A 25,781-nucleotide genomic window follows, 5' to 3' on the forward strand; every position below is an offset into this window, starting at 1 on the left:
CACCTCAGCCTCGATGGCGTCCAGGCCTGCTCCGTCGGTATCATCTAAAACCTCGAAAACCTCGAGACCGCGACCGACCAAACCGCCCTGCACGGTGACCACCGCTACGGTATCCACCCGGTCGGGCAAGATGGGCCCTTCATCAACTTCGAGTTCGGTGGCTTCGGCCATTTCCACTCGATCCCGCCTGGCTTCGCCGCCATCTTCTTCTGCCATGAAGATTGCCTTCAAGAGGGCTCAGGAGGAATCCAGACGGGCTCAATCTGACTCGGCAGCTGTGTGCCCGATTCCCCCGACGCCGGGAAAATCGCTGAGGGTCGCGTCGAAACAACCCCCAGCAAAGAAACGAATGATCCAGAGGTCGTCCTCCTCAGCGTCTTCGAAGAAGGACGTCCCCTCCTCTGGGCCTTCCTCTAGGAGATCCTCTCCTATCCAACCAGCACAACGCCTCCGCTCCTCTTCCTCTCCTCATGGTCAGTCCTCGGATGTGGATGCTCAAGCCTCCCCCGACCGGTCGGTCAGGACAGTTATTAAGGCTCCCCAGCCGGCACCATCTCGTCTTCCGGCTCGACAAGAGCTCTTTCCCCCGGCTCAAACACCTGAGAGGGGTAGACAGACGATGCGCTTAGCCCGCGCCGCCCAGGCCTCCGCGTCCAAGGGCGTTCCTCCACAGCTGGCTCTCCCTGCTCCTGAGGTTATACCCCATCAGGACTCTGTGCTTGTTTCTCCTCCCCGGTCCCCTCAAGGGCCCGAGGAGGATGACCCTGATATCGAACGCCCCGAGTCGATACTCTCCGCCTCCGTTGTTTCTCTCGGTCTCGACCTCTCCCCGCCTCACGACGCCTACGAGTTCGACCCACCTTCCCCGACGGATAATATTCGGGCTTTCTCCGACCAGATGGTCAGAATGGCAGACGCTCTGGGGATGGAAATTAAACAAACTTCAAAGGCTGTTACCGACCCCGTTTTCAAGAGGGTTCAAGCCCAAGCCCCGCCAGCCACCTTGCTGCCTTTTCTTCCATACCTCCTGGACGTCATCCAGGCATCTTGGAAGACTCCATCTTCGATACCTCCAACCTCTAAGAAAATAGAGGCCTGGTACCGAACCGATGACGAAGCCTTGGAATGGCTCAAGCATCACCCTGACCCAAACTCCATGGTGGTAAAGGCCTCCCAATTGTCGGGTCGACACTCCAACTCCCCTGCCGACAGAGAGGGCAAACGCTTCGATGCGGTAGGCCGCAAGCTGTACTCCGGTGCTCTCCTCCTTTGCCGCATGGCAAACTACGGGGCCTGCATGGGCGCTTATCAACAGATCCTCTGGGAGAAAGCCCAACCTTTCTTCGCCAAGCTTTCTGACGAAGACCGGTCAGTCCTTTCGACCCTCCAACAGGAGGCGGACTCTCTCGCACACCACCAAATTCAAATGGCTAAGCATACCGGTGATACCGCCGGAAAAATGATTGCCCACGCGGTCGCGATCAGACGGCATGCATGGCTTCGGTCCTCAGGACTCTCTTCTTCCTCTCGACAAGTGATCGAAGACCTTCCTTTCGACACCCAGGGCCTTTTCAATTCTGGCACTGATGACAAACTTATGTCCAATCACGACTTCAAGATTCTCGCAACAAAGTGCGGGACCGATCAACCTCAGGCTCAGCGGACCCGATGGTTCCCGCAACGCTACCGTCGCTACCCTCAGCCTTTTCGTCACCAGCCGTTTCGACGCTCGTCGAGCTCGAGTCACCACAGTCATCAGCAACAACCTCGCCGCCAGCACCAGGTCCCGAAAGGTCGGGGCAAAGGTCCTGCAGCTATGCCACAACCCCAACGTCGGGCCTGACGCCCACTCTCTCGGGGATCTTTCTATCTCCACTACTACTGCCACTACCATGCCGTTCCTAGGCCCCGACCAGATCCTTCCTCTCTGTTCTTTTCTCGACCGCCTAGCTCCTTTCTACCGCGAATGGGAGTCTATCACCTCAGATGCCTGGGTTCTTCGCATTGTCAGAGACGGCTATGCCTTGGAATTCGAAACCTTGCCACCCACGGGTCACATCCTCCACACCGACCCTTCACCGGAAATATGCGCCGAGGTCGACTCCCTTCTGGCGAAGGGCGCAATCCAGCCTTCTCCTTCCGAGCAGGACACTCGAGGTTTCTTCTCGAGATACTTTACGGTTCCCAAGCGGGGTGGAGGCCTTCGGCCTATCCTCGACCTACGGGCTCTAAACCTCTTCATTCTGCCTTCAAAATTTCGAATGGTTTCAGTGGCCTCCATCCTCCCGATGCTCCGACACGGAGACTACTTCGCCTCTATAGACTTACGCGACGCGTATTTCCACGTCTCGGTGCGTCGATTCCACAGACGCTTCCTTTCCTTCAAGCTCCTGGGACACTCTTACCAGTTCACAGTTCTCCCTTTCGGCCTCGTCACGGCCCCAAGGATCTTTACAAAGGTGGTCGCCGTGGTGGCAGCGCACCTCAGGAAACAGGGCATTATGGTCTTTCCTTATCTGGACGATTGGATGATTGTCACGTCCGACCCCTCATCCCTTCAAAACCAGGTCTCACAGACTCTCTCTCTCCTGCAACGGCTGGGCCTTCAGTTGAATGTCTCAAAGTCTCAACTCCTCCCAACCACAGAGATCCGTTTCATTGGAGCTCTCTTCAACTCCATCACGGAAACCGCCTCCCTTCCGAAGGACAGGTTCCTAGCCCTTCAACAGCACCTTTCTCTCCTCCTCCGCAACCGCAGGATCCGAGCCCACGCGGTCCAAGTTCTTCTGGGTCACATGGCCTCCACGGTCATGGTTACCCCTTTCGCCAGATTACGTCTCAGACCTCTCCAAAGATGGTTTATAGACTCTTTCAAACCCCATCGGCATCCGAGCTCGATGTTTCTCACGATACCGAACCACGTTCGCCTCTCCCTTCGTTGGTGGCAGGACCCAGCGAACGTTTGTGTGGGACTTCCCTTCCATCCCTCCCTACCGTCAGTCACCATCACGACCGACGCCTCCAATTTTGCGTGGGGAGCCCACATGTCGTACCTCACCGTCAGGGACCTGTGGTCCACCCAAGAAAGGTCTCACCACATAAACTTTCTAGAACTATTATCAATCTTCAAAGCCCTCCGGGCGTTTGCTCGCTTTCTTCCCCACAAGTCTGTTCTAATCCAAATGGACAACGTAGTAGCCATGTACTACATCAACAAACAAGGGGGTACGGGCTCGAGAAAACTCATGGCTCTCTCGATGGACATTTGGCTATGGTGCATAGCGAGACACATAACTCTGTCGGCAGTTCACCTTCCGGGGGCTCAAAACACTCTAGCAGACTCTCTAAGCAGAATAACGACCTCCCCCCACGAGTGGCGTCTCGATCCCGAGATCCTGAAATCCGTCTTCGACGATTGGGGCTGGCCAGCTCTGGACCTTTTTGCCTCCCCCTCGAACGCTCAACTTCCTCGCTTCGGAGCGAGACTACCTCCAAACTCGACTCCGGGCTGTCTCGGAGACGCGTTTCTCCTCGACTGGACTCTCGAACCCGTCTATCTTTTTCCTCCCTTCCCTCTCATCTCGAGAGTGATAGAGAGACTCTATCTAACACCGACATCGGCCATCCTGATCGCCCCTGCATGGCCACGCCAGCCGTGGTATCCCACGCTACTCCGGATGTGTGCGGATCCTCCCCGCACTCTCCCAACTCTCCCTCATCTACTATCTTCACAGAAGGGACAGGTCCTCCACCCCGACGTCCCGTCCCTACACCTGACTGCCTGGAGGATACTTCCTTAAATTCTCTCCACCCAGACCTGCAGGCGATCCTTCGCGCCGCTCACAAGCCGGCCACATCGAAGGCCTATGCTTACAAGCTGGCAAAATTCCAAACTTTCCTTCGGGACCGACGCGTCGATCCCGCCTCTACTTCGATCCCGCTGGTCATGGACTTTCTACTTTCCCTTGCGGATCGTCAACTTTCTCTGGCCTCGATAAAATCCTATCTCGCTGCTCTCTCCTGGCATTTCCAACGTCAGGGGCAACCCTCTCTCTTTTCTAACAACCTCATTAAGACCTTCCTTCGAGGTTACAACAACTTGCATCCTCCAGTTCAACCTCCGACTCCCGGATGGAGCCTCGAACTCGTCCTTTCTCAACTAGCTTCAGCTCCCTTCGAACCTATGGCCTCTGCAGACCTTCACCTTCTCTCTTGGAAGACTGCCTTCCTCATCGCTATCACCTCTGCCCGCAGGCCTTCGGAACTGGCTGCTCTCCGGGTGGACGAACCCTATCTCCGTTTCCACCACGACAGGGCTGTCCTTCGCCCGGACATCACCTTCCTACCTAAGGTGGTCTCTGCTTTTCACCTGAACCAGGACATAATACTTCCTGCTTTCTTCCCCAATCCTTCTTCTTCTCTAGAACGGAAACTCCATCTCCTCGATGTCAGGAGAGCCCTCCTTTTCTACAAGGACAGGACTAAGGACATACGTAAGTCTCCTAGACTCTTTGTGGCTTACGCTACCCATAAACTGGGCGAACCACTTTCTTCCCAAAGACTCTCACACTGGATTGCTCAGAGCTCGCTTATCAGCTGGCCAAACGCCAACCCCCCTCTTCGATCCGCCCTAGATCTACAAGGGGCCTTTCCACCTCTACGGCCTTCCTGAAGGGCGTCCCTCTCGACTCCATCTGTCGAGCGGCTATCTGGTCCACTCCATCCACCTTTGTTTCACACTACAGGATGGACTCAAAGAACCTCAAGGACTCGGCTTTTGCCAGGTCCGTCCTTTCCTCCTGCCTTACCTAATGTTGTTGCCTTACTCAAACCCAGTTTTCGGGTTTATCCTTCTTACAGGCTGACCGTTGTCATCCACCCCGTTTGTAATCGATGTGCTCAGGGTTTCTTTAACATAGTGCTTGTGTACTATACTTACCCACTGCACTGAAATGTATTTTTTTGAATACTTCTCCCTCTGTTTTCAGAGAATGAGTTTATGCCTACCTCTGTATTTTCTTACAGACTATTGCCCACTTACAATGTTATGATTGTGTTCTGGATCCTAACAACAAGGATCGGTTTTTTTGCACTATATGCTATTGCATCGCTTCTTTGACCATTGCATTTGCCTGTTTTTGCACCTTGTGCTCAATAAATGTGTTGTTTGGACACTAGACTGGTTATCGGGTTTGCTATCCCACCTACCTACACCTCAGCTTGCTAGTCTCCATTAGTGTGCATTCACAGAGTACACGAAGAAAAAGGACAGGTTGCTTACCTGTAACCGTGTTTCTTCGAGTGTACTCTGTGAATTCACACAATCCCGCCCTTCCTTCCCCACATGCAAACCTCTCCCTTTCTCGCTGCCTTTGCGGCGTAGGAACTGGAGAGCGGGCGCGGAGGGCGCCCTTTATACCCTCCGGGAAGAGGGGCGGGGTTACCGCCAAATTTCAAACTTTAGCTTGGAAGAGTATCCGTTGGAGCCTGCGCAGGCGCAGCCTTCTCCATTAGTGTGAATTCACAGAGTACACTCGAAGAAACACGGTTACAGGTAAGCAACCTGTCCGTATGCAGTGTGTATAGGAATGTGTCCATGTTTTTTTCAAATTATAGTCTCCCCCCCCAAAAAAAAAACAAAAACAAAAAAAAACAGACTGAGGAATCATGAACTGCTCCTTGGCATTAAAAATTGGACACCTGTGGTCTATGTGATTCAGAAAAAGTTATATATGTGAATAGGTTCCAGATTCCTGGTTGGCAGTCAGGTTTACTAAACAGCCTTTGTAAGGGGAGCATGTGGAGTAGTGGACCTGTTGCTGCAGGGGTTAACTGGCCTTAACCAGTTTGTGGCCCAAATTCCTCCCTGGCCATTTAGCCGCCATATCCTGTTTATTTTCTAAAAATCGAGGGTGAGAAAACTGCCTATAATGCAGCAGGACTAGGGGCTTTGTGCATGTGTGTGTGTGTGGTGGCACAGGATGAAACAGCTGCAGTAAGGAGCATTTGGAGGACTAGACAAAAGACTTTCCTGAAGGTAAGGTTGTCCCATGGGACAAATACTGCCTTTTTCTGGTTTGTATGGAATATGTCTCAAAACAACTGCCAACCCTCTGTAATCCCCAAACCTTCTTGAAATGCAGAGGTTGGACAAAAACCAGGTTGGAAAAATTGGTGGTTCAAACAAAAAGTGACTTCCAGATCATATTTGTAGCCAAAAATGCCTGGATGTGGTTCAGGATGATTATTGAAATCAAATTGTCCTTCTTCAGTTGTTCCCCCGTGCTTGTGCTGCTGTCCAGCTATCCACGAAGCTTCGTTGTTGGAGAATTTTCCTCTTAAACTTTTTTCATTCCCAACTGAATTGGCAACAGAAGAACAGTCAGCATCTTGGAGGCGATTTAGCTCGGGAGGATAACTGTTGACTTGTTTCGTTCTGACTAATCATGTGTCCTTGTTTCATTCTGAATAATCATGTTTCCTTGTTTCATTTTTGGCCTGGATCAAAAGAACCAGTGTAGCTAAACCCTGGGTGGATAGTCTGTTCAGTGGGATTTTCAGTCTCTAGGCCAGGGATCCCCAAACTAAGGCCCGGGGGCCACATGCGGCCCATCGAAGCCATTTATCTGGCCCCCACAGCCACCAAGGAAAGCGCATGCAGCATGAGGGAGGAGGGAAAGGCACACACCTTGCCCACCTTCTCCCTCGCCTGGTGCACGCCTTCCAAAGCTTGTTTATAATGATATTTTAATTATTAATTAATTAATTATTAATTATTAAGGGGTGCTTTGCTAGTGTTTTTGGTGCACAAAGGCAGAAGGGGTTGGACTAAATGGCCCAAGTGGTCTCTTCCAACCCTCTTTATTATTATAACAGAGCAAACGAGATATATATGCTGGATTTCGTATCACAAAATCACAAGTCGAATACTTCTCAAGCATTTAGGACTGTGTGATTAATTATTATTATTATTTTATTGTATGACACAGCAAACAAGATAGACATACTGGATTTCATATCACAAAATCACAAGTCGAACACTTCCCAAGGTTCTAGGACTGTGTGATGTATTTTCGGATGATGTGTGCAGATCCCAGTAGGGTGGCCTTTTGCAGTTGGCAGATCGTAATTTTGTCAATGTCTATTGCTCTCCAGTTCCTACGCCGCAAAGGCAGCGAGAAAGGGAGAGGTTTGCATGTGGGGAAGGAAGGGCGGGATTGTGTGAATTCACAGAGTACACTCGAAGAAACACGGTTACAGGTAAGCAACCTGTCCTTTTTCTTCGTGTACTCTGTGAATGCACACTAATGGAGACTAGCAAGCTGAGATCTTTTGGCACGGCACCTAGTGTGTCCATCACCACCGGGACCACTTGCACTGGTTTCTGCCAGAGTCTTTGAAGTTCAATCTTGAGGTCCTGATAGCGACTGAGTTTTTCCTGTTGTTTTTCATCAATGCGACTGTCACCTGGGATGGCAACATCAATGATCCAAACCTTTTTCTTTTCCACAACTGTGATGTCTGGTGTATTGTGTTCCAGAACTTTGTCAGTCTGGATTCAGAAGTCCCACAGTATCTTTGCGTGTTCATTTTCCAATACTTTTGCAGGTTTGTGATCCCACCAGTTCTTTGCTGCTGGGAGGTGGTACTTGAGGCATAAGTTCCAATGAATCATTTGGGCCACATAGTTGTGCCTCTGTTTGTAGTCTGTCTGTCTGTGATTTTCTTACAGCAGCTGAGGATATGATCAATGGTTTCGTCAGCTTCCTTGCATACTGCATTTTGGGTCATCAGCTGATTTTTCGATCTTGGCCTTAATTGCATTTGTTCTGATGGCTTGCTCCTGGGCTGCAAGGATCAGGCCTTCTGTCTCCTTCTTCAGGGTCCCATTCGTGAGCCATAGCCAGGTCTTCTCCTTATCAGCTTTTCCTTCCATTTTGTCAAGGAACTTTCCATGCAATGTTTTGTTGTGTCAGCTGTCAGGTCTAGTTTGTAGTGCGGTTTTCTTGTACTGATTCTTTTTTTTATTATTATTATTATTATTATTATTATTATTATTAACAACATTGAGGCTGAGTGGCCATCTGTCAGGGGTGCTTTGCTTGTGCTTTTGGTGCACAAAGGTAGAAGTGGGTTGGACTAAATGGCCCATGGTGTCTCTTCCAATCCTCATTATTATTTTTATTATGATTATGATTATGATTAACATTGAGGCTGTATTTGTTCCCATTTTGTTTTTTTACTTCAAAATAAGATATGTGCAGTGTGCTTGGGAATTTGTTCATAGTTTAAAAAAAAACCTATAGTCCGGCCCTCCAACAGTCTGAGGAACCGTGAACTGGCCCCCTGTTTAAAAAGTTTGGGAACCCCTGCTCTAGGCCATGTTACAAATATTCGCCTCTATTTCAGAGGTGTGTGTGTGTGTGTGATCACATAAGCATTCACACACTCCCCCCCCCCGTCCCACTTAGTTATTTTAAATGTTATATTTCTTTTATATGAGAATTTCAAGTACCCTTCAATATAGTTTTGTTGCCCTTTTCTTTTGTTCTCTAGCTTTTGTGGCATCATTTCAAAGCTCTCTGTTCTCAGCTGTTTTATATTCAGAATGTGCTTTAATATTGTATCTCAGTAATTTTTTCTTACCATGACGTACTCACCCTAATTTAAGTGCAGAAGTGTCACAGAACTGAAATCAGCCTGGGTAGCACTGCTTGGCAATATGCACTGTCCTTAGTCCTGAACAGTACTGAGTTCTGCAGAAATTCCTTTCTTTTTCTGTTGTTCTTGTCTCCCTTGGTAAGAAAAGGTAATGTAGATCACTGTGCAAATGTCCTGACTCTGGCCATTCCTCTCTTCCTTCTCCAGCCATAAATATCTAAGCTAGGTTTTAGGTTTTTTTCCTACTGGGGCCAGAGGGAAAGGAAGCTGCCCTTCCAGTCTTTGGGTTAGGGAGAGAAAAGAAATGCAGGCTGAAAAATGTTTGCCTTCTATTTCTGTGGGATTCGCATTTGAGTGCCTTTCTCATCCTCTTACTCCTAAGTGTATCTGTTTTCATCTCATTCCCACTGTCTCTGTGTGGATCAGCAGGAGATCTTACACATTGCAAAAGCATCACTTTTTAATTTTATTTGGCATTGAGTTTTAATGCTAACATGTAGTTTCCACATTCTCTTTTATGTTTTCTTCACTGCAGTTATACTTCTGAACTTTTCTATGAGGGCAAATTGATGGCAAGTGGAAAACAGCCAGCACACAAGGATTTCTACCCACTCACTTTCTTCACAGCACGAGGAGAAGATGTGCAAGAAAAAAACAGTACTGCTTTTTACAACAATGCTGAGGTAGCACTCGGATTTCACCTTTAATTGCTTTCTTGATCATTGTAATTTTTGCTGCATGTCATTAACTTATCTCTCCCAGAAAGCCTTTATTTTATGCCTTCAGTATTTTAGACTATGATCCTAAGAATGTTAATTTGGAAATTAGTATGATTTACCAAAAGCCTTTTTACACGACTGTTTCAATAGAAGCCTGCACATTTTTGTATTTCAGCTGCATTACTTTTTTGGCAAAATGTAGGCCCCAAGAACCCCATTGCAATTCTATTTTTTGCAGTCCTGTCATTGACAAAAAGAAAGCAAAATTTATTCTTAAAACACTTAAAGCAATCAAGCTCTAAATCCCACTGGGCTAATAGAATATCAGTATCCTTTTTAAAATGTAGTTTTATTTGAACAATATTATTTTGTTCTTTGTTTCTATATATTGGAACATCCACTTTTTTAGTGTCTTGGCTATTTTGATTTCTTGAAAATATATGTGCATCATTATATCTCAGAAATTCTGTTAGCAATAATTTCTCTTACAATTTTCTATCAATAACATTCAGCCATATTTTGTATTATCATTGCTTATAGCACCATGCTAAATCAGATGGGCAGCATTTCCACAGATCATACAGCTGCCCAGTCATGTCCAAAACCTAAAAATCTAGAGGCCTTCTTCCTTTAGCAGGCTTTTTGCACCCTGCTGTTTTTTGTCAATACCTTTTTTCTTTGATTTAAGACACATCTTTGAACTGCTGGGAACTTACAAACCAGCTTAAAACTCTGTCTGATCCCTGTGTTTTAAAAGCAGCTTTTAAAAAAGGCTGTTTTCCCCGGTTTTTTGAGTCATTTTTTTTTCTTTGGAGCAGTGTCACAATCATGATTCTATATTCTTTTGAAGTTTCTTATCTGTTTTTTTTCCCCATGAGACACAAAAAACCCATGAACACAGTTGTTCTTCTCTCTTCCTTCCCTCTCTCTTGTTCACACAAACATAAACACACACACACACACATCTTTCTTCCAGAGGATGCTGCTCCTTTCAACTACTAACTTCTGTAGGACCATTATTGTGATTAACTAGAAACACAGGAACTGTGCCTTACAGCTATCTGTTCTACTTTGGAGTAGATTTGAATTGTCTACTCATGTGATAATTACATTTTGCTCAAGATCATGCCAGGTACCACTCTCTGTTACATCAACTATTCTCCTTTTGGCCATTGGAGAGCAGCTTATATATCAACATTCATCTAGTTTTGATGCTAAACCCTTCTCTACACATTTATGCCCCTTTGGATGAGTCATGTGTAGAGAAGAAGGGTTTAGCATCAAAGCCAGATGTCAATAAATAATGATAAATGAAGTGCTCTCTACTGCTGCTCTCAAATGTGTATGTTGCTTAGAGAAAGTCCTATGCTATTTCCAAGAAATGGAACCCAAGGACTAAGAACATTAATTGCAGAAACATTTTGGAAGGCTAAGCCCTCTCTACTCCAAATGCTAGGCATTCTGTTTTTTTTGTTTTGTTTTTTTAAATCCCATATTGATTTCTGGTAGCTATCATATGTTGGAAACAATCTAGAAGAATGCACAGAACATTTTGTAAAAGGCATGATGAAGACTGGGACCCCTTCCACACTGCCCTGTAATCCAGGATCTCATCCCAGATTATCTTCTTATCCCAGATTATCTGGCAGTGTAGACTCGTAATCCAGTTGAAAGCAGATCATCTGGGATCAGATCCTGGAATATAAGACAGTGTAGCTCCAGCCCGACACTAGTAAGATTTCAGAAAACGAGACTGCCCCTCTTCTGCAGCTCTGTTGGTCTCTTATTTTTCATTTAGGAGTTTTAGCCTCAGGCACCTTCTATACTGCCATATAAAATCCAGATTATCTGTTTTGAACTGGATTATATGGCAGTGTAGATTTATATAATTCAATTCAAAGCAGATAAAGTGGATTGTTTGCTTTGATAATCTGGATTATATGGCAGTGTAGAAGAGGCCTTTGATTTTGGAAGATGACAGCAACTGTCTTCATCAGATAATGTGCAGCAGGTAGACAGGTTATACATTTTGGAGATTATAAAAATGTGGAGAAAATTTTTGCATATTAGAAAATACTCTGCAGCTTTATTTTTTCAATATGGGCTCCCCTTCAATTAATTCTCCATTTAGACATGACAGCAACTGCTACTTTTTAAAGAATGTCCTGATCCCTTGTTGCTTCTTTTCTGAAAACTGAACAGAATATGTGTGAAGAGAAAATGGGGCTAGTTTTCACTTCTGCTGGAATACATTTTAAAAACAAATTTCACAGATTTGGGTTAATCTGCCAGACAGATTAACCTAACCATAGCATTGCATTAAAGCCTGATAGCAAAGTAGACGTGAATCTGGCGAAGACTCCTCCTTCCCCAATAATGCTAATATTCCCACCTTGTTATATCCCCTTAAGGGCTTGTCTGCTCGATTCACCTCCATGATAGAGTCTCGCTTATCCAGCCTTCACTTATCCAACGTTCTGTATTATCCAACGCAATCGGCCTTTTAGTAGTCAATGTTTTTGTGGTCAATGTTTTCAATACATTGTAATGTTTTGGTGCTAAATTCGTAAATACAGTAAATACTACTAATAAATAATAATAAAACTTTATTTATATACTGCCCTATCTCCCAAAAGGAACTCAGGGCGGTTTACAACAATAATACACAACATACAGTACATAGCAATATAAAAACACATTATTACACAAAATAAAATCTTACACTAAAAATGACAATCAATGATAACCACAACAGCTTCCAATCAGGGGGCGAGGATCAATAATCCCATAGATTAACATAATCCATATTCTAAGAAATTTCTTTTTTCCTAAAATTGAAGTTTCAAAAAATGGTGTGCTTTAGATTTAATGATGTCTTACATTCAGTGAAATATGGTATTTCTCAACCAGCTGACAAGGAAAAAGAAGAAAAACTGAGGGAGAGAGTAAGAGGAAATGGTAATAAGGGATTAAGACATTAATTTCCTTCTTTGGACAGCTGGCATAAAGGAAGTAATGCAATGACTAAAATCTCGGATTCAGACGGGCCCGCCAATAACTAGATAACATTACCATGTATTGAACTGCTTTTTCTATCGATTTATTGTAAAACATGATGTTTTGGTGCTTAATTTGTAAAATCATAATGTAATTTGATGTTTAATAGGCTTTTCCTTAATCCCTTCTTATTATCCAACATTTTCACTTATTCAGTGTTCTGCCGGCCCGTTTATGTTGAATAAGTGAGACTCTACTTTACCAACATTTCCTCCCACTCTCCATTATACTTCATTAAGGGCTTGCCTTGGTCTGACAACCTAAACACAATGGCAGAAGGGTCCTTGGTTGTGGATAATCTTGTCTAAGGCAAATGTGTAATAGACATTGTCTTTGAATTGAGTGTTTTCTCATAAAGCCTATGTGCATTAGCAGCTGCTTTAAACCGTCAAATCACCAGTCTACCTTGCTCAGTGTTTATCAACTTACAATAGCTTTCAGGATTCTAAGTAGGAGGGTTTTTAAAGAAAATCTGGAAAGTTTAATACTTTTTATTCATTTTTGAGTTGCCCTTCTCAGTTCTCTCAGGTGCCACTCTAGCCAGCCATTTATAAAAACGACAAGTATAGTTGTGGGGAGATAATATACATATCATAGAATGAAGGTTTATACGTAAATTATTTCCATCTGGTTTAACAATTGACATTTTATTTATTTATTTATTTTTCACATTTATATCCCGCCCTTCTCACCCGAAGGGACTCAGGGCGGCTTACAATAATGGCAGCAATTCGATGCCCATACAAATCAATATAAACAGTGCAGAAAACAGTTAAAACTCATTATACAGTAGAGTCTCACTTATCCAAGACTCGCCCATCCAACATCCTGGATCATCAAACGCATTCCCGCAGCCAATGCTCCCAACACATCGTAACACCCTGGTGCCAAATCCGCAAACACAGCAATGACCACACAGCACCACTGCGCATCGAACCACCCTCTCTGCCAAATCTGTTGTACAACACGATGCCCTGGTGCTTAACCTGCAAAATCACAACCCAACCCGATGTCCAATAGACATTGCAATTATTTCTACTTTCTTTTAATTATCTTAAGTGTGCACTGATTTTAAATGTTTCTGATTATGTATAACAGAATGCATGGGTGATATTGGGTATTGTGGTAAACATGCCTAAAAGCTATATTGTAAATGTCTGTAAGTGGGATAGTTCATTTGTAAAAATTAATATTGTAAAAAACACTTACATGATATGCTTCTCTTACATCTTCTTTTGAAGCATTACTTTTTATCTAAGGGAATAATACCAACCTTTTCAAAATCCATGCTTGATTCTTAGTATTTGTTTTCTCCTTTCAAGGTGTTTGAAATAGTGGAACGTGTTGAAGAATTGAGGAGAAAGTGGCCAGTTGCCTGGGGAAAATTGGATGATGGCAGTATAGGTGTTGTAACACCATATGCTGATCAAGTTTTCCGAATTCGGGCAGAGCTTCGGAAAAAGAGATTGTCTGAAGTCAGTGTTGAAAGAGTGCTAAATGTTCAGGGTAAGTAGCACATGAACGCCTGTGGTTCTGTGAACCAAGTTGAGAATTTGAAATCATTCTCAAAAGTATCAGCTGCTTTCTGTGTCTATTCAAGATCTAATTGTGAAAGAACTTGATTACAAAGAGGTTTTTTTTGTTAAGTTTGTATTTTGTGGTAACATAAGTAATACAGGCATAGTTATAAGTATAAAAGCCAGGGCTATAGAAACACCTTTTTTCTTCGTGTACTCTGTGAATGCACACTAGTGGAGATATCTGTGTCTGCGCAGGCTCCAATGGAAACTCTTCCAAGCTGAATCTTTTGAATTTTGGCGGTAACTCCTCCACCCTCCCCGCAGGGCATAAAAGGCAGCCCTGGGCGCACGCTCCCCAGTTCCTTTTTTCCCGCTGCAGAGCTCACTGCGGAACCTTCCTGATGTCGACCACGTGCTTTAAGAGATGCACTGAGTGTGCAGCTAAAATCCCGGATTCAGACGGGCACGCCAAGTGCCTCCTCTGCCTGGGTGAGGGCCACGTAGTTGGATCTTGCCGCCATTGCCTGGCCTTCATGGCCCAAGCCAGGAAAAACAGGGCGGCTCGGCTTAAGGCACTCCTCTACCAAAGATCTCTCGCACCTGAACCCTCGCCTTCCACTTTGGCTCTACAGAAAGCCAGCTCGATGTCCTCAAAAGCTTCCAAGACTTTGAAAACTTCTAAATCCTCAAAACCTCCCTGCACGGTAACCACCTCCACGGTGCCAACCCATTTGGGCAGAGTTGGCCCTTCCTCGACTTCGAGCTCGGTGGCCTTGGTGACGTCGATCCATTTGCACGTGGCGTCCCCTCGTTTGACGTCAGCGACGAAGATCGCATTTAAGAGTGCCCATGAAAAAATGTGCCGGGCCCAGTCGGATTCTTCAGCTTTCTGCCCGATCCCTCCAACACCAGGGAAATCCATGCGGGCTCCCTCGAGACAACCTCCAGCCAAAAAGAGGCTGGTACAATTATCTTCTTCCTCAGCCTCCTCTAAAAAGGACATCCCTTCTTCCTTGGCCACCTTGTCTAGGAGGTCTTCACCGATCCAACCTCCAGGAGTCCCGCCTCCTCTTCTGAGTCCTCCACGTTTCCCGGCATGGCCGGCTGGAGCAGCGGCAGAAGAGGAGTCTGGCCGCCTTGAGCCAGGTTCTTCTGCTGCCGCCGCCCTCCCTCCCTTGCTCACTCACTGAGTGGAGTGGCGTTCTTTCTTCCCTGCCAGAGGCAGCCAGAGCCACATGGCAGGGATGAAGCAAGGGGGCAGCTCTGAGGAGGAGAAGCAGCAGCAATGGGGTAAATAAAATAATGCATACATATTAAAATTAAAATAGCGTCCCCACTTATCATGGGAGGTCCGCAGATTTCCACTTATCGCGTGTGGTCCTGGAACATAACCCCTGCGATAAGTGAGGGAACACTGTGCTACGTTTACTTCCTGGGAGGAGAGCAATGGCCAACCTTGATAAAATAGTGAAGAGCAGAGACATCACACTGGCAACGAAGGTCTGCATAATCAAAGCAATGGTGCTATGCGAGAGCTAGACTATAAAGAAGGCTGAGCCAAGGAAGATAGATGCATTTGAATTGTGGTGTTGGAGGAAAATTCTGAGAGTGCCTTGGACGGCAAGAAGATCCAACCAGTCCATACTCCAGGAAATAATGCCTGACTGCTCACTGGAGAGAAGGATATTAGAGGGAAAGATGAGGCCACATAATGAAACAACAGGATACTTTGGAGAAGATACTGATACTAGAGAAAATAGAAGGAAAAAGGAAGAGGGGCTGACCAAGGGCAAGATGGATGGATGGTATCCTTGAAGTGACTGGCTTGACCTTGAATGAACTGGGGGCGGCAACGGCCGACAGGAAGCTCTGGCGTGGGCTGGTCCACGAGGTCACAAAGAGTCGGAAGTGACTGAACGAGTAAACAACAATTGTCCTACATTCATACTTGTACCGTCTATATCAGTAAGAAGGGTGTACCTTGAAACTGGACTGTTATCTCTTTCTCCCCCCACTGAATCTCTTCCATGGCATTCTGATTCTTGCAGTGAAGCGCTTTGTCTCAGAACTAGTTAGCAACATATGCTACTAACATATACATTTTACATGTATATGATTATGTATGGGTAGATTAAAATTCAAAGAAATATATCTTGCACAACTTAAAGATATTTCTGATAAAAGAGAAATGATGAAAACTTCACCTGTAAATGAGTCTTTATTTTTATGCTCTGTTTGAGTTCAGAGCTGTATAAGTGAGCAATAGCTATCCCGTTGCCATAGCTACATATATTAAGTCAGTCTGTGAAACTATTAGGTTCCTTTATGTGCAAACAATATATAGCTAAAGTTGTTCTATACTTTCCTTTTTTCTTCAGGAAAGCAGTTTCGGGTGTTATTTCTCAGCACAGTACGAACACGGCATACATGCAAACATAAGCAAACACCAATAAAACGGAAGGAGCATTTATTGGAAGATTCAACAGAAGATTTGGATTATGGTTTTCTTTCCAATTATAAACTTCTCAACACAGCCATCACGAGAGCACAATCCCTAGTAGCTGTGGTTGGAGATCCTATTGCTTTATGTTCCATTGGAAGATGCAGGTACACCAAAAATGTGGTATGAGCAACCAGTAAATAGTAGTGATGAAAATATTTTAAATTTAGTAATTGAGAGTTGAATTATTCAGAAAGCAATCCATTTCAATTTATAGTGCCCTGCCAACATTGAGTCTTTGTTTTTTTCCAATTAGTTTGTGATCAGTTTAAAGCTTTAGAGGCAAAACTATATATGTCCTTGTACCCTTTACTGATGTTAAAATTATGCTCTAGCAACAGGATCTTGGTCTACTTGCCTTCCTCTCTCTGTATCTCTCTCTCTCTCCCCTCTCTCTTTCTCTCCACACTTGCTCAGTTTTATAGTGTAGAAATTTCATATTTTAATGCCCTTTCATGAAAAAAAGCTTTCTTGCTAATTTGAAAAATAGCATATCACAGAGAAACATTCGCAACTAACTTTATTTCTGACTTGCTGACTTTTTGTGTATGTGTGTGTAAGTGCAGTGTGTGAGAAAGAAGTTTTCGATTGTGTTGTCTCATGTATATAGAAACCAGTCAGAAATCATGCAATCGAGGAAAAGATGCTTCACATGATTTTATTGCATATTCCAATCGGTTTCAAGCTTTTACCAATTAAATAGCATTGTTGACAAAAATTAGATGAGATCATTCATATGATATCTATTTCATCCCAGGCACAGAATTTTAGTTTTGAGGATCAAAACATGACCTTTGCTGTGATGCCACTTGGGTTCCTGATATATGTTTTGGATTAAGCAAACGAGAATGTGAAAAAAGTTGTTTCAGTAATCTAGAATATTTCTAGGTTACCAAACTTGGGTATAGTTTTTCATGGTTATGACCATTTAATAAGAATGTGGGTTGATTTAGAGTAGACATTGTTTCTAAAGTACATGAACCACTCATATAATGTCCTGGATGAGTATTTCCTATGTGGCAGGCAGGACAAAGAACGCTTTTTCTTGGTCACTTGATATGAAGGGTATGATCAAGAGATATTTAATTGCATTATTTTGTGTTTTTTACATGTTTATCTTTTAGAAAAGCTGAAGAGAGAAAAAGGGATACAGAATAAATAAATAAATTTGATTGTGATAGAAGTTTAAAATTGCAGTACGACCCCTATATCCAAGGGGGATTCATTCCAAGACCCCCATGGATATCCAAAACCCTATAATTTGACTATAGGGTTGTTGTGTGTTTTCCGGGCTGTATGGCCATGTTCCAGAAGTATTCTCTCCTGACGTTTCGCCCACATCTATGGCAGGCATCCTCAGAGGTTGTCACAACCTCTGAGGATGTCTGCCATAGATATGGGCAAAACGTCAGGAGAGAATACTTCTGGAACATGGACATACAGCTTGGAAAACACACAACAACCCTGTGATTCGGCCATGAAAGCCTTCGACAACAATTTGACTATACATTAGTTGAGGACATACCATAGAATTGCCCTGGAGAAACTAGAAAGAGAGACCCACAAATGCCTGGAGTGGAGAAAAAAAGGGAGTGTGGATAACTGAAACCATGGATGTTGAATCCATGGATGAGAAGCCTGTCCTGTGTCATCATTCTCAATGTTGAGTTGGTGCGAAAACACAGGCAGGGGGAATTCAGTAATACCTCATCATAACATCCTTATAATAAATAGAAAAAGATGGGAATATGCTGTGATTTCATTATTTGTTGTATGTGTGGAGATGTGTGTATAGGAATATATATATAAACAAATGCCACCATAAACAGATGGTTCATGTTTTATAAGCAAAATGCTTTAAGCAGAATCTGTTCCATTTGTGTCCTTTTTACTCAAATAAACTATGCAACTGAGTTGTGCTGCTTGTATAAAGGCCATACCTTTGGAGTCATGCTCAGTTTTCATCAATTTCTTAGTTGCAAATTGTGTGTGTTGTTTTTAGCATTTCAGTAAAGACTTTTCAACGAGTAAATAAGGGTACAGGAATATATGGGAAATTCCACTTGCTCTGATAAAAAAGAACAAAAAATGGAGAGTGTTTGGCTTTCATAAACATTCTAAAATTTGTCAGAGTACTGTAAATCTGCAGCAATAATATGCCCAGAGTTCTTTTGAAGTGTTAGATTAAACAAGACTGTTTTACAGATATTTAAAAAATAGTGTATATTGCATTGCAGAGCTGGCAGATTTTCCTTTCTTTCTTCTTACAGTCCTATTTTAAGTGTGGCATGAGTGAAGAATCTGCCTGGGGTATTGTGCAAACCAAATGTGCATAGTTTTCTGGAGTTCTAGTACTAAGCTTAATGGCTATATTAATACACTGTAGGCAACTGTCAATAAATTTTCCCAATGCCTGAATATTGATGTTTCTTTTCTTTTCTTTTTTGCAATCAGCACTTCCTTTTCTCAAAATAAAATAGTTCAGAGGGACATACTGAGATACTGTATAATGTTGTATTCAGGGTCTAAATTGGGGAAATGTGCATGTAGCAAACTAGTCTATCCCTTTTGTACTGGCTTCTTTTAGGAAATTTTGGGAAAGATTTATCGCCCTGTGTCATGATAACGAAAGTCTTCATGGCATCACGTTTGACCAGATCAAAGCTCAGCTAGAAGCTTTGGAATTAAAGAAAACCTATGTATTGAACCCACTGGCTCCTGAATTCATTCCACGAGCTCTGCGACAGCAGCATTCATCGAACACCAGTAAACTACTGCAATCTCCTCCAAAGGTAATGTGTCCACTGTGATGAAGTTGTTGAGAGCAATCAAGTATCTGTCAAGAAACAAAATGAACATATTGATTCTATTGTTTCTTTGCAATTACATAGTGTAGGAATGGCACTGGGCTCCAAGAATATCACATTGTGATCTAATGTAGTAGAATTTACAGTGTGTCTCAGTATCTGCTGGGATTTGGTTCCACAGATTTTGGATACCAAAATTTGTGGGTCTTCATTTCCCATTATATACAGTTTTGTAGTAACATATTGTCCCCTATATAGAATGACAAACAACACAAATGAGTGCCAGGGAAAGCTTGATGGTTTGTCAAATGGCAGAAGGCTAAAACAGGATATGACTATACATCAGTGTAGTGTTTTGTGTGCAGCAAAATCAAAGTCTGCTTTTTGGAACACCTTCCCCCCTCCCGCCAGCATATTTTCAAGCTATGGATAGTTGAATCTGTGGATGCAGAGCCTGTGGATACGGAGGTCCAACTGTAGTTGTTTCAGATAGTACGTTTTTCTTCAAGTGAGAAAGTAGGTTATAGAAATAATTGTAGTAATCCAGCCAACAGCTGTTAAAATTGATGTATGAAATGGTGATTTCTATCATTTTGTAGGAAAATGTCAGTGATACTTTTTGTGCCTTTCCTGCATGGCAGAGGGGTGGACTGGATGGCTCATGTGGTCTCTTACAACTCTGTGATTCTACATACATTTGGCTTACAAGTGATTTATAAAATGGGGGTGAGACAACAGGAAGTGAGAGAAATCTATCTCTAGGAAGGGAAGTGCACTCCTGGAAGAGTTATCATGGGGAAAATGTGTCTCCACTGAAGTTTTATCACCAATACAAATGCCACAGGAGTGTTAACCCTTCCCTATGCTAATCTCTCTCCCCTCCCCTCTCTCTATATATCTGGAGTTACACTTAGAAAATATACCTCTTTTGACTTACATTCCACTTAAGAATAACTCCACATAATCATCGTCTGTAACTTGGGGACTGCCTTTATAGTTTTTAGGCATGTTCACCAAAATACTCAACATTACCTCCCTATCATGTTATACATACTCAGAACAGACCTACAGAACCTCTCTTGTCTGTAACTTGGGAACTGTCTGTATTTCCCTTTACTCATTATAGTGCTAGTCTGTATTTCCTTTTTCCTCATTATAGTGCTTCAGGATGCCAAACATCTTTATCACCAAGGTGGTGATAAAAAACTGTTCCTAAGAGAATTAATAGTGGTAGGAATGGTGAAAAGTTTGCAGTTCCTCCCCAAATGTGTTTGTGAAGAATAATGTTGAGCTCTTACATTTACTTAACAAAGGACATTAGTAAAGAAGAAATATTACTTTAATTGATCATGTTTTCAGTTGTAACTAAAAGGGTTGGCTTCAATCCTTGAGGACCCACCCCCCTTTTAATAGTTTTTTCAAGTTAACCTTTATATTAATGCTCTTTTCATTCACATTTTTCAGATTTTATTTGACAGAAAAGAAAGAAAAAGCTTTTTCCTTGGCAGTCGTTTGGCAGAAGAGTTCTCATAATTGGAAAAATTAATTTAGTTTATCAGAATTGATTGCCTTCTGCAATGAAGCTTTTAAAAACTCTTGATGATGCATTGAAATTTTAAGCTTTTAGGAAATGGCTTGCCTCAAAATTACTCTTCACTTTCAAGATCCATATATTAGTAGCATTCCCATTTCAAAAGAGGTTTTTTATGGTGAGCACTTTGGAGTCAGAAAGTTTGTCCTCTTAGTTTTTAATTAGTAATTAGAAATGCATAATATTCTGACATACATTTTAGCATAATAGGAAAAATTGTTTTTTTGAGACTTAACGGAATTATGTTAAAGGGATTGATCATAAAATTCCAATTAAAACCTACAGTCTTCCCAAAGACCCATTTTCTTTCTTATCTCATTGAGACAGTAATAAAAGGATTGATAAATACATGTTCAGTTGCAGACTTTCAAGTAACCGTCACATTTGAATTTCAACCTAGGATCTGAGGAAAGAGTCCAGGGCTTTAGTGGTTCTCCATAAATGATTGCCTATGAAAGTCTGGGAGAAATATCCAAACACCACCAGTGTGTTAGAGCTATGGTTTAATGGTAATGGGGCTAAATATGCTACTAGAGTTCCATATGTATAACGCACAAGCATTCCATCAGAGTGCCACTACTACAAGGCTTAGAATAGGCATGTACTATGAACGTATGAACTATATTTTGAAAAAGGCTGTTCAAGCACACTTCTTTACTACTAAAGCAATGTGGAAGTAGACTACCCTGCTTGTAGAATAAAGGGGTGGTGGAAGAATACCTCCTTACCAAAACAGTGGCTGGAATGTTAAAGTCTGTGAATGGAAGGGGAAAATACAGAATGTGTTGTCAAAGGCTTTCATGGCTGGAATCAGTAGGGTGTTGTGTGGTTGTTTTCTAGCAGCATTTTTTCCTGACATTTCACCTACATCTGTGGCAGGCATCTTCAGAGATGCAGGGAAATGTCAGGATAAAATAACAACAACAACAACAACAACAACAACAACAAAACAACAACTTTATTTTTGTACCCCGCCTCCATTTCCCCGAAGGGACTTGGGGCAGCTTAAATGGGGCAAAGCCTGACAACACAGTTAAAATGTAATTACATAAAAATGCAATTGTAAATGCAAAAATGTAAAAATACAAAAATGCAATTCACAATGTAAACCGAATAAAACTACAACATTATAACAATAATAAAAGCATCAACCAGCAACCAATTACTGTTTCTGTTGCTGCTAGAATATCTCCACATAGCTCGGTCCACACACAACACCCCAAACCCCCAAATATAGGATGTTTCAAATAGATGGACCCAATTTTAAATCACTAGATATTAGGCTTGTGCTTTTGGGGTAAACCTTGTCCCGTTTTGTATCCTGACTTTTATTGGGGGCCTCAATCTGTTTTTGAGAGCCCACTGAAATCGGGCCCCCGAAATTCTGATCATTATTGGGGCGGGGGGAGCTTCCTATCCACTTGCTCCCCTTCTTGGAATTCTTCTTACCTGGCACCTGCTGTTTCTCCTCTAGAGTAAGAGGCACTCAGCTGCAGCCGAGCTCAGGGCCTGCCTGCATGCCCCGGCAGCCACCACACTCTGAGCTCCAGGTCTACCTACATGCAGGCAAGGAAACAATTTCGGCTTTCGTGTTGAGCAGATTTCCAAGTGGGGAGGGGATTTCCCATTTTGTGCTTCCGAAGAAACGGAAGACACGGTAGAAATGGTAGGAACGAATTTCACGCACATGTCTACTAGATATTTTCAACCACGAACCACCCAGGAATGAAAACCTTATCCCTTGAATGGTGAGGCATAGAATTTCAAAGGGTTACCGCTAGATGCCTGCTCAGCTCAAAACCAACCACTGATGACCCTGCAACATAAGATATGTTTGCAGCAACAAAGAAATAGGAACTCAGAACTTACTATTTCATAATCCCTCACCCCCCCCCCCCCCCAAATATGTATGCTCTCACTGAGCTGTCTTATAAATCTGAGGAGGGAATATGTAGCCTTCTGGAGGACTTCAGGACTACATTCAATCCATTAGTTTCAACTGAGCCACTATCTCAAGGAGCACTCAGCAAGGTAGTGGCTCGATCTGGTTCGCTATGCCTGGGGACAGTGAAGACATCACAAATTATCCAGGAACTGCTGTTTCTATATGTCTAGTACACTGTGTAGTGACAGCTGCCATGGAAGCTGTTCCATTAGTCTTACTTTTCCCAGTGAGGAAAAGTGACAGATTTTGGTTGCCTTTTCAAGAGGGAAGAGGGATTATGAAAGAATAGTAGGCTCTGAGTTCTTACTTCCTTGTTGCTGGAAACATATCTTTGGTTACAAGTTAATTCCTTGATTATTGTCACAGTGAGGTATGTATCAAAGACAGGTGCCAGGAAAAAAAATCTAATGTGACCCATTTATAAAGACATTGTGAAAGTGAGTGCCATTCTTCCAATAAGAAATGCAAAAAGAAATTATCCTAAAAGAATTTTTTTGCTAGCTGTTTATCAGCAAAGCCAGAATGAATCTAGTTTAATGTTATCAACTAAAGCTTTGACAGATTGGAGTTAAAACATTTCTTTTGTAACTTTTAATGAAGTCCGCTTGATCTAGAAATCAATGAGTGATTACAGGCATTTAACTTCACAAAACTATTTTGAAGAGCAAGATAGCATTGTAAAATGAAAAAGAAGGTTGAAAATATTGTTTTCTCCCCTTTTTCAGGCGGTACAGTGTTAATGTTAGTTTGTCATACAGTGTTATGAACAAGACAACTTTGCAGACCCTTTTGTTCAAAGGCTGCCTGCTTACATTTCAATGGCTAGTTTAAAGCAAATATGATAAATGACTAAAGCAAGTAAGAGGGTTTCTCTCTTATGTACATGTAAAAATATAAAAGATATGAAGATTCAAGGTTAAAGAATATTTTTGGTTTATCATTTGTTTTCTTTGTTTATAAACTTTAGAAGGCAATTTTGTAACTACTGTTATAGTTAGTAAAACAGGAGATCATTTGTCTTAATCCAATTCCTTAACCTGGAATGTATCCAGAAGAGGTGACTAAAATGATCAAGGATCTAAAGAACAAACCCTATGAGGAGCGGCTTAAAGAGGTGGACATGTTTAGTCTGTAGAAGAGAAGGCAGAAAGGAGACATGATGGCTATGTATAAATATGTGAAGGGAAGTCATAGGGAGGAAGGGAGGAAAACAAGCTTGTTTTCTGCTGCCCTGGAGACTAGGATGTGGAACAATGGTTTCAAGTTACAGGAAAGGAGATTCCATCCTGAGCATTATGAAAAACTTCCTCACTGTGAGAGCTGTTCAGCAGTGGAACCCTCTGCCTCAGAGTGTGGTGGAGGCTCCTTCTTTAGAGGCTTTTAAGCAGAGGCTGGATGACCATCTATCAGGGGTGCTTTGAATGCGATTTTCCTGCTTCTTGCCAGGGGGGTGAACTGGATGGCCCACGGGGTCTCTTCCAATTATGATTCTATGATTCTATAATCAGTGTTATATATTGGCCAATATTTATGCCTGTCTGTAAACATACACAGATTAATGTGGTGTGACTTTGGTAAACTGCATAGATCTTTTCCTTGGGGAAGCTATGTTCTTAAGCATCAGTGATTTCTACAATTTAGTGCCTAACAACATATTAAAAAACAGGCCTCAAGAAAACCTTCATCTTCCTGACTACTTCTTCTCCCTGGTTATTGCTGTTTAATGCTAAAAGTAGCAATTGCATAACAGCACAGAATGTTATGTGGGAATGGCCAATAGCTAGAAATTTTGGATGGTGTGGTCCACAATTAAATGAAAAGTGAGTTTTATATGTGTTTGTTATAATTAAGAACATCTAAGCTATTATTGAGTTTATTTAGCCTCACTTGATATTAAATAAATATGCAAGTTGCATTTCTTTAACTTTGGATTACTTCTTTTTTAAAGGTGAAAGGCCACCATCATAATCAGAATGACCATTTCCAGAGCGACGGAATTGGTAAGTGTCAAGCAATGTATTGTTGATGCAAATCAGTTCTGATGATTGATTTGAGATTTGCTTACTTTCTCAATGAAAATAAATGGGTTTTCAGGAGAAAGAATTTGCCCTTCTTGGCTTATTATATAGACCAGAGGAGAATTGACCAAGTGGGTAAAGGAGGTTGTCAGTGCCCATTTTACATCAGTGCAGGATTCCAGCATGTCCAAAGGAGGCAGTTGTAATGACTCTGCTGAAAAAGCATTCCTTGACTTGTTTTGTTACGTATAAATTCTATATTCGAATGTGTAGTTGCTTCCTTCCTCCAGGGGTTTCTAGATGAGATGGTTTATCTAGATGCATTCCAGTCTGTCTTCCTTGTTGGTTATGAGATAGAAATATCTCTGATCATATTGGATGACCTGTGCTGGAAACTTGATTGATAAATAAATTCCTATTACTTATGCTGGACCTCTCAGTCCAGTTTTTGATGCTATCATCTGTGGGAATCTGCTGAATGAGCTCTCTGGGATGAGACTTGGGGATATTGTGTTATGTTAGCTTTGTTTCTTCTGGAAAGGGTATGACCAAAAGGTGATGCTGGAGAAACCTTGTTCACCTTTTTTTACTAGTGGCTTATGCTGTCCCTTGGGGGTCTATTTTGTTTTTCAACAGCTACATGAGACCACTGGGAAAGGTTGTCCAGAAGCCTAAGTATGTTGATAATACTGAACTCTGTTTCTCTTTTCTGCCGAACTCCAAAGAAAATATTTTGGTTCTAAACCAGTGTCTGGCATCAGCAATGCATTGAATGGCAGCTATCAAACTAAAACTTAATCTACATGAGACATAAATGCTCTGTTTTGTCTGATGTCAACAAGTATACCAGAGGATCAGGATTCAAATTGTTTTGACTGGGGTTCACTCCCCATGAAGATGCAGTTTTGCAGTTGGGTTGTACTCAGCCTTGATTTGGGATACCAAGATTTCTTCAGTGCCCAG

General features: G+C 42.7%; 1 protein-coding gene across 3 annotated transcripts in view; it reads left to right on the forward strand.

Annotated features, from left to right (window-relative positions):
* helz (helicase with zinc finger) overlaps nucleotides 1-25,781 on the forward strand; it is a 178,708-nt gene that overhangs the window by 107,538 nt on the left and 45,389 nt on the right. For all 3 annotated transcript variants that reach the window (XM_008116368.3, XM_003224437.4, XM_016995744.2), the window contains 5 exons: nucleotides 9,197-9,344; nucleotides 13,760-13,943; nucleotides 16,336-16,564; nucleotides 19,045-19,249; nucleotides 24,749-24,800. In XM_008116368.3, coding sequence (XP_008114575.1) covers nucleotides 9,197-9,344; nucleotides 13,760-13,943; nucleotides 16,336-16,564; nucleotides 19,045-19,249; nucleotides 24,749-24,800 — 818 coding nt within the window. The remainder of the gene's footprint in view (nucleotides 1-9,196; nucleotides 9,345-13,759; nucleotides 13,944-16,335; nucleotides 16,565-19,044; nucleotides 19,250-24,748; nucleotides 24,801-25,781) is intronic.

This window comes from Anolis carolinensis, chromosome 2 (assembly GCF_035594765.1).
Source record: "Anolis carolinensis isolate JA03-04 chromosome 2, rAnoCar3.1.pri, whole genome shotgun sequence".
NCBI lineage: Eukaryota > Metazoa > Chordata > Lepidosauria > Squamata > Dactyloidae > Anolis > Anolis carolinensis.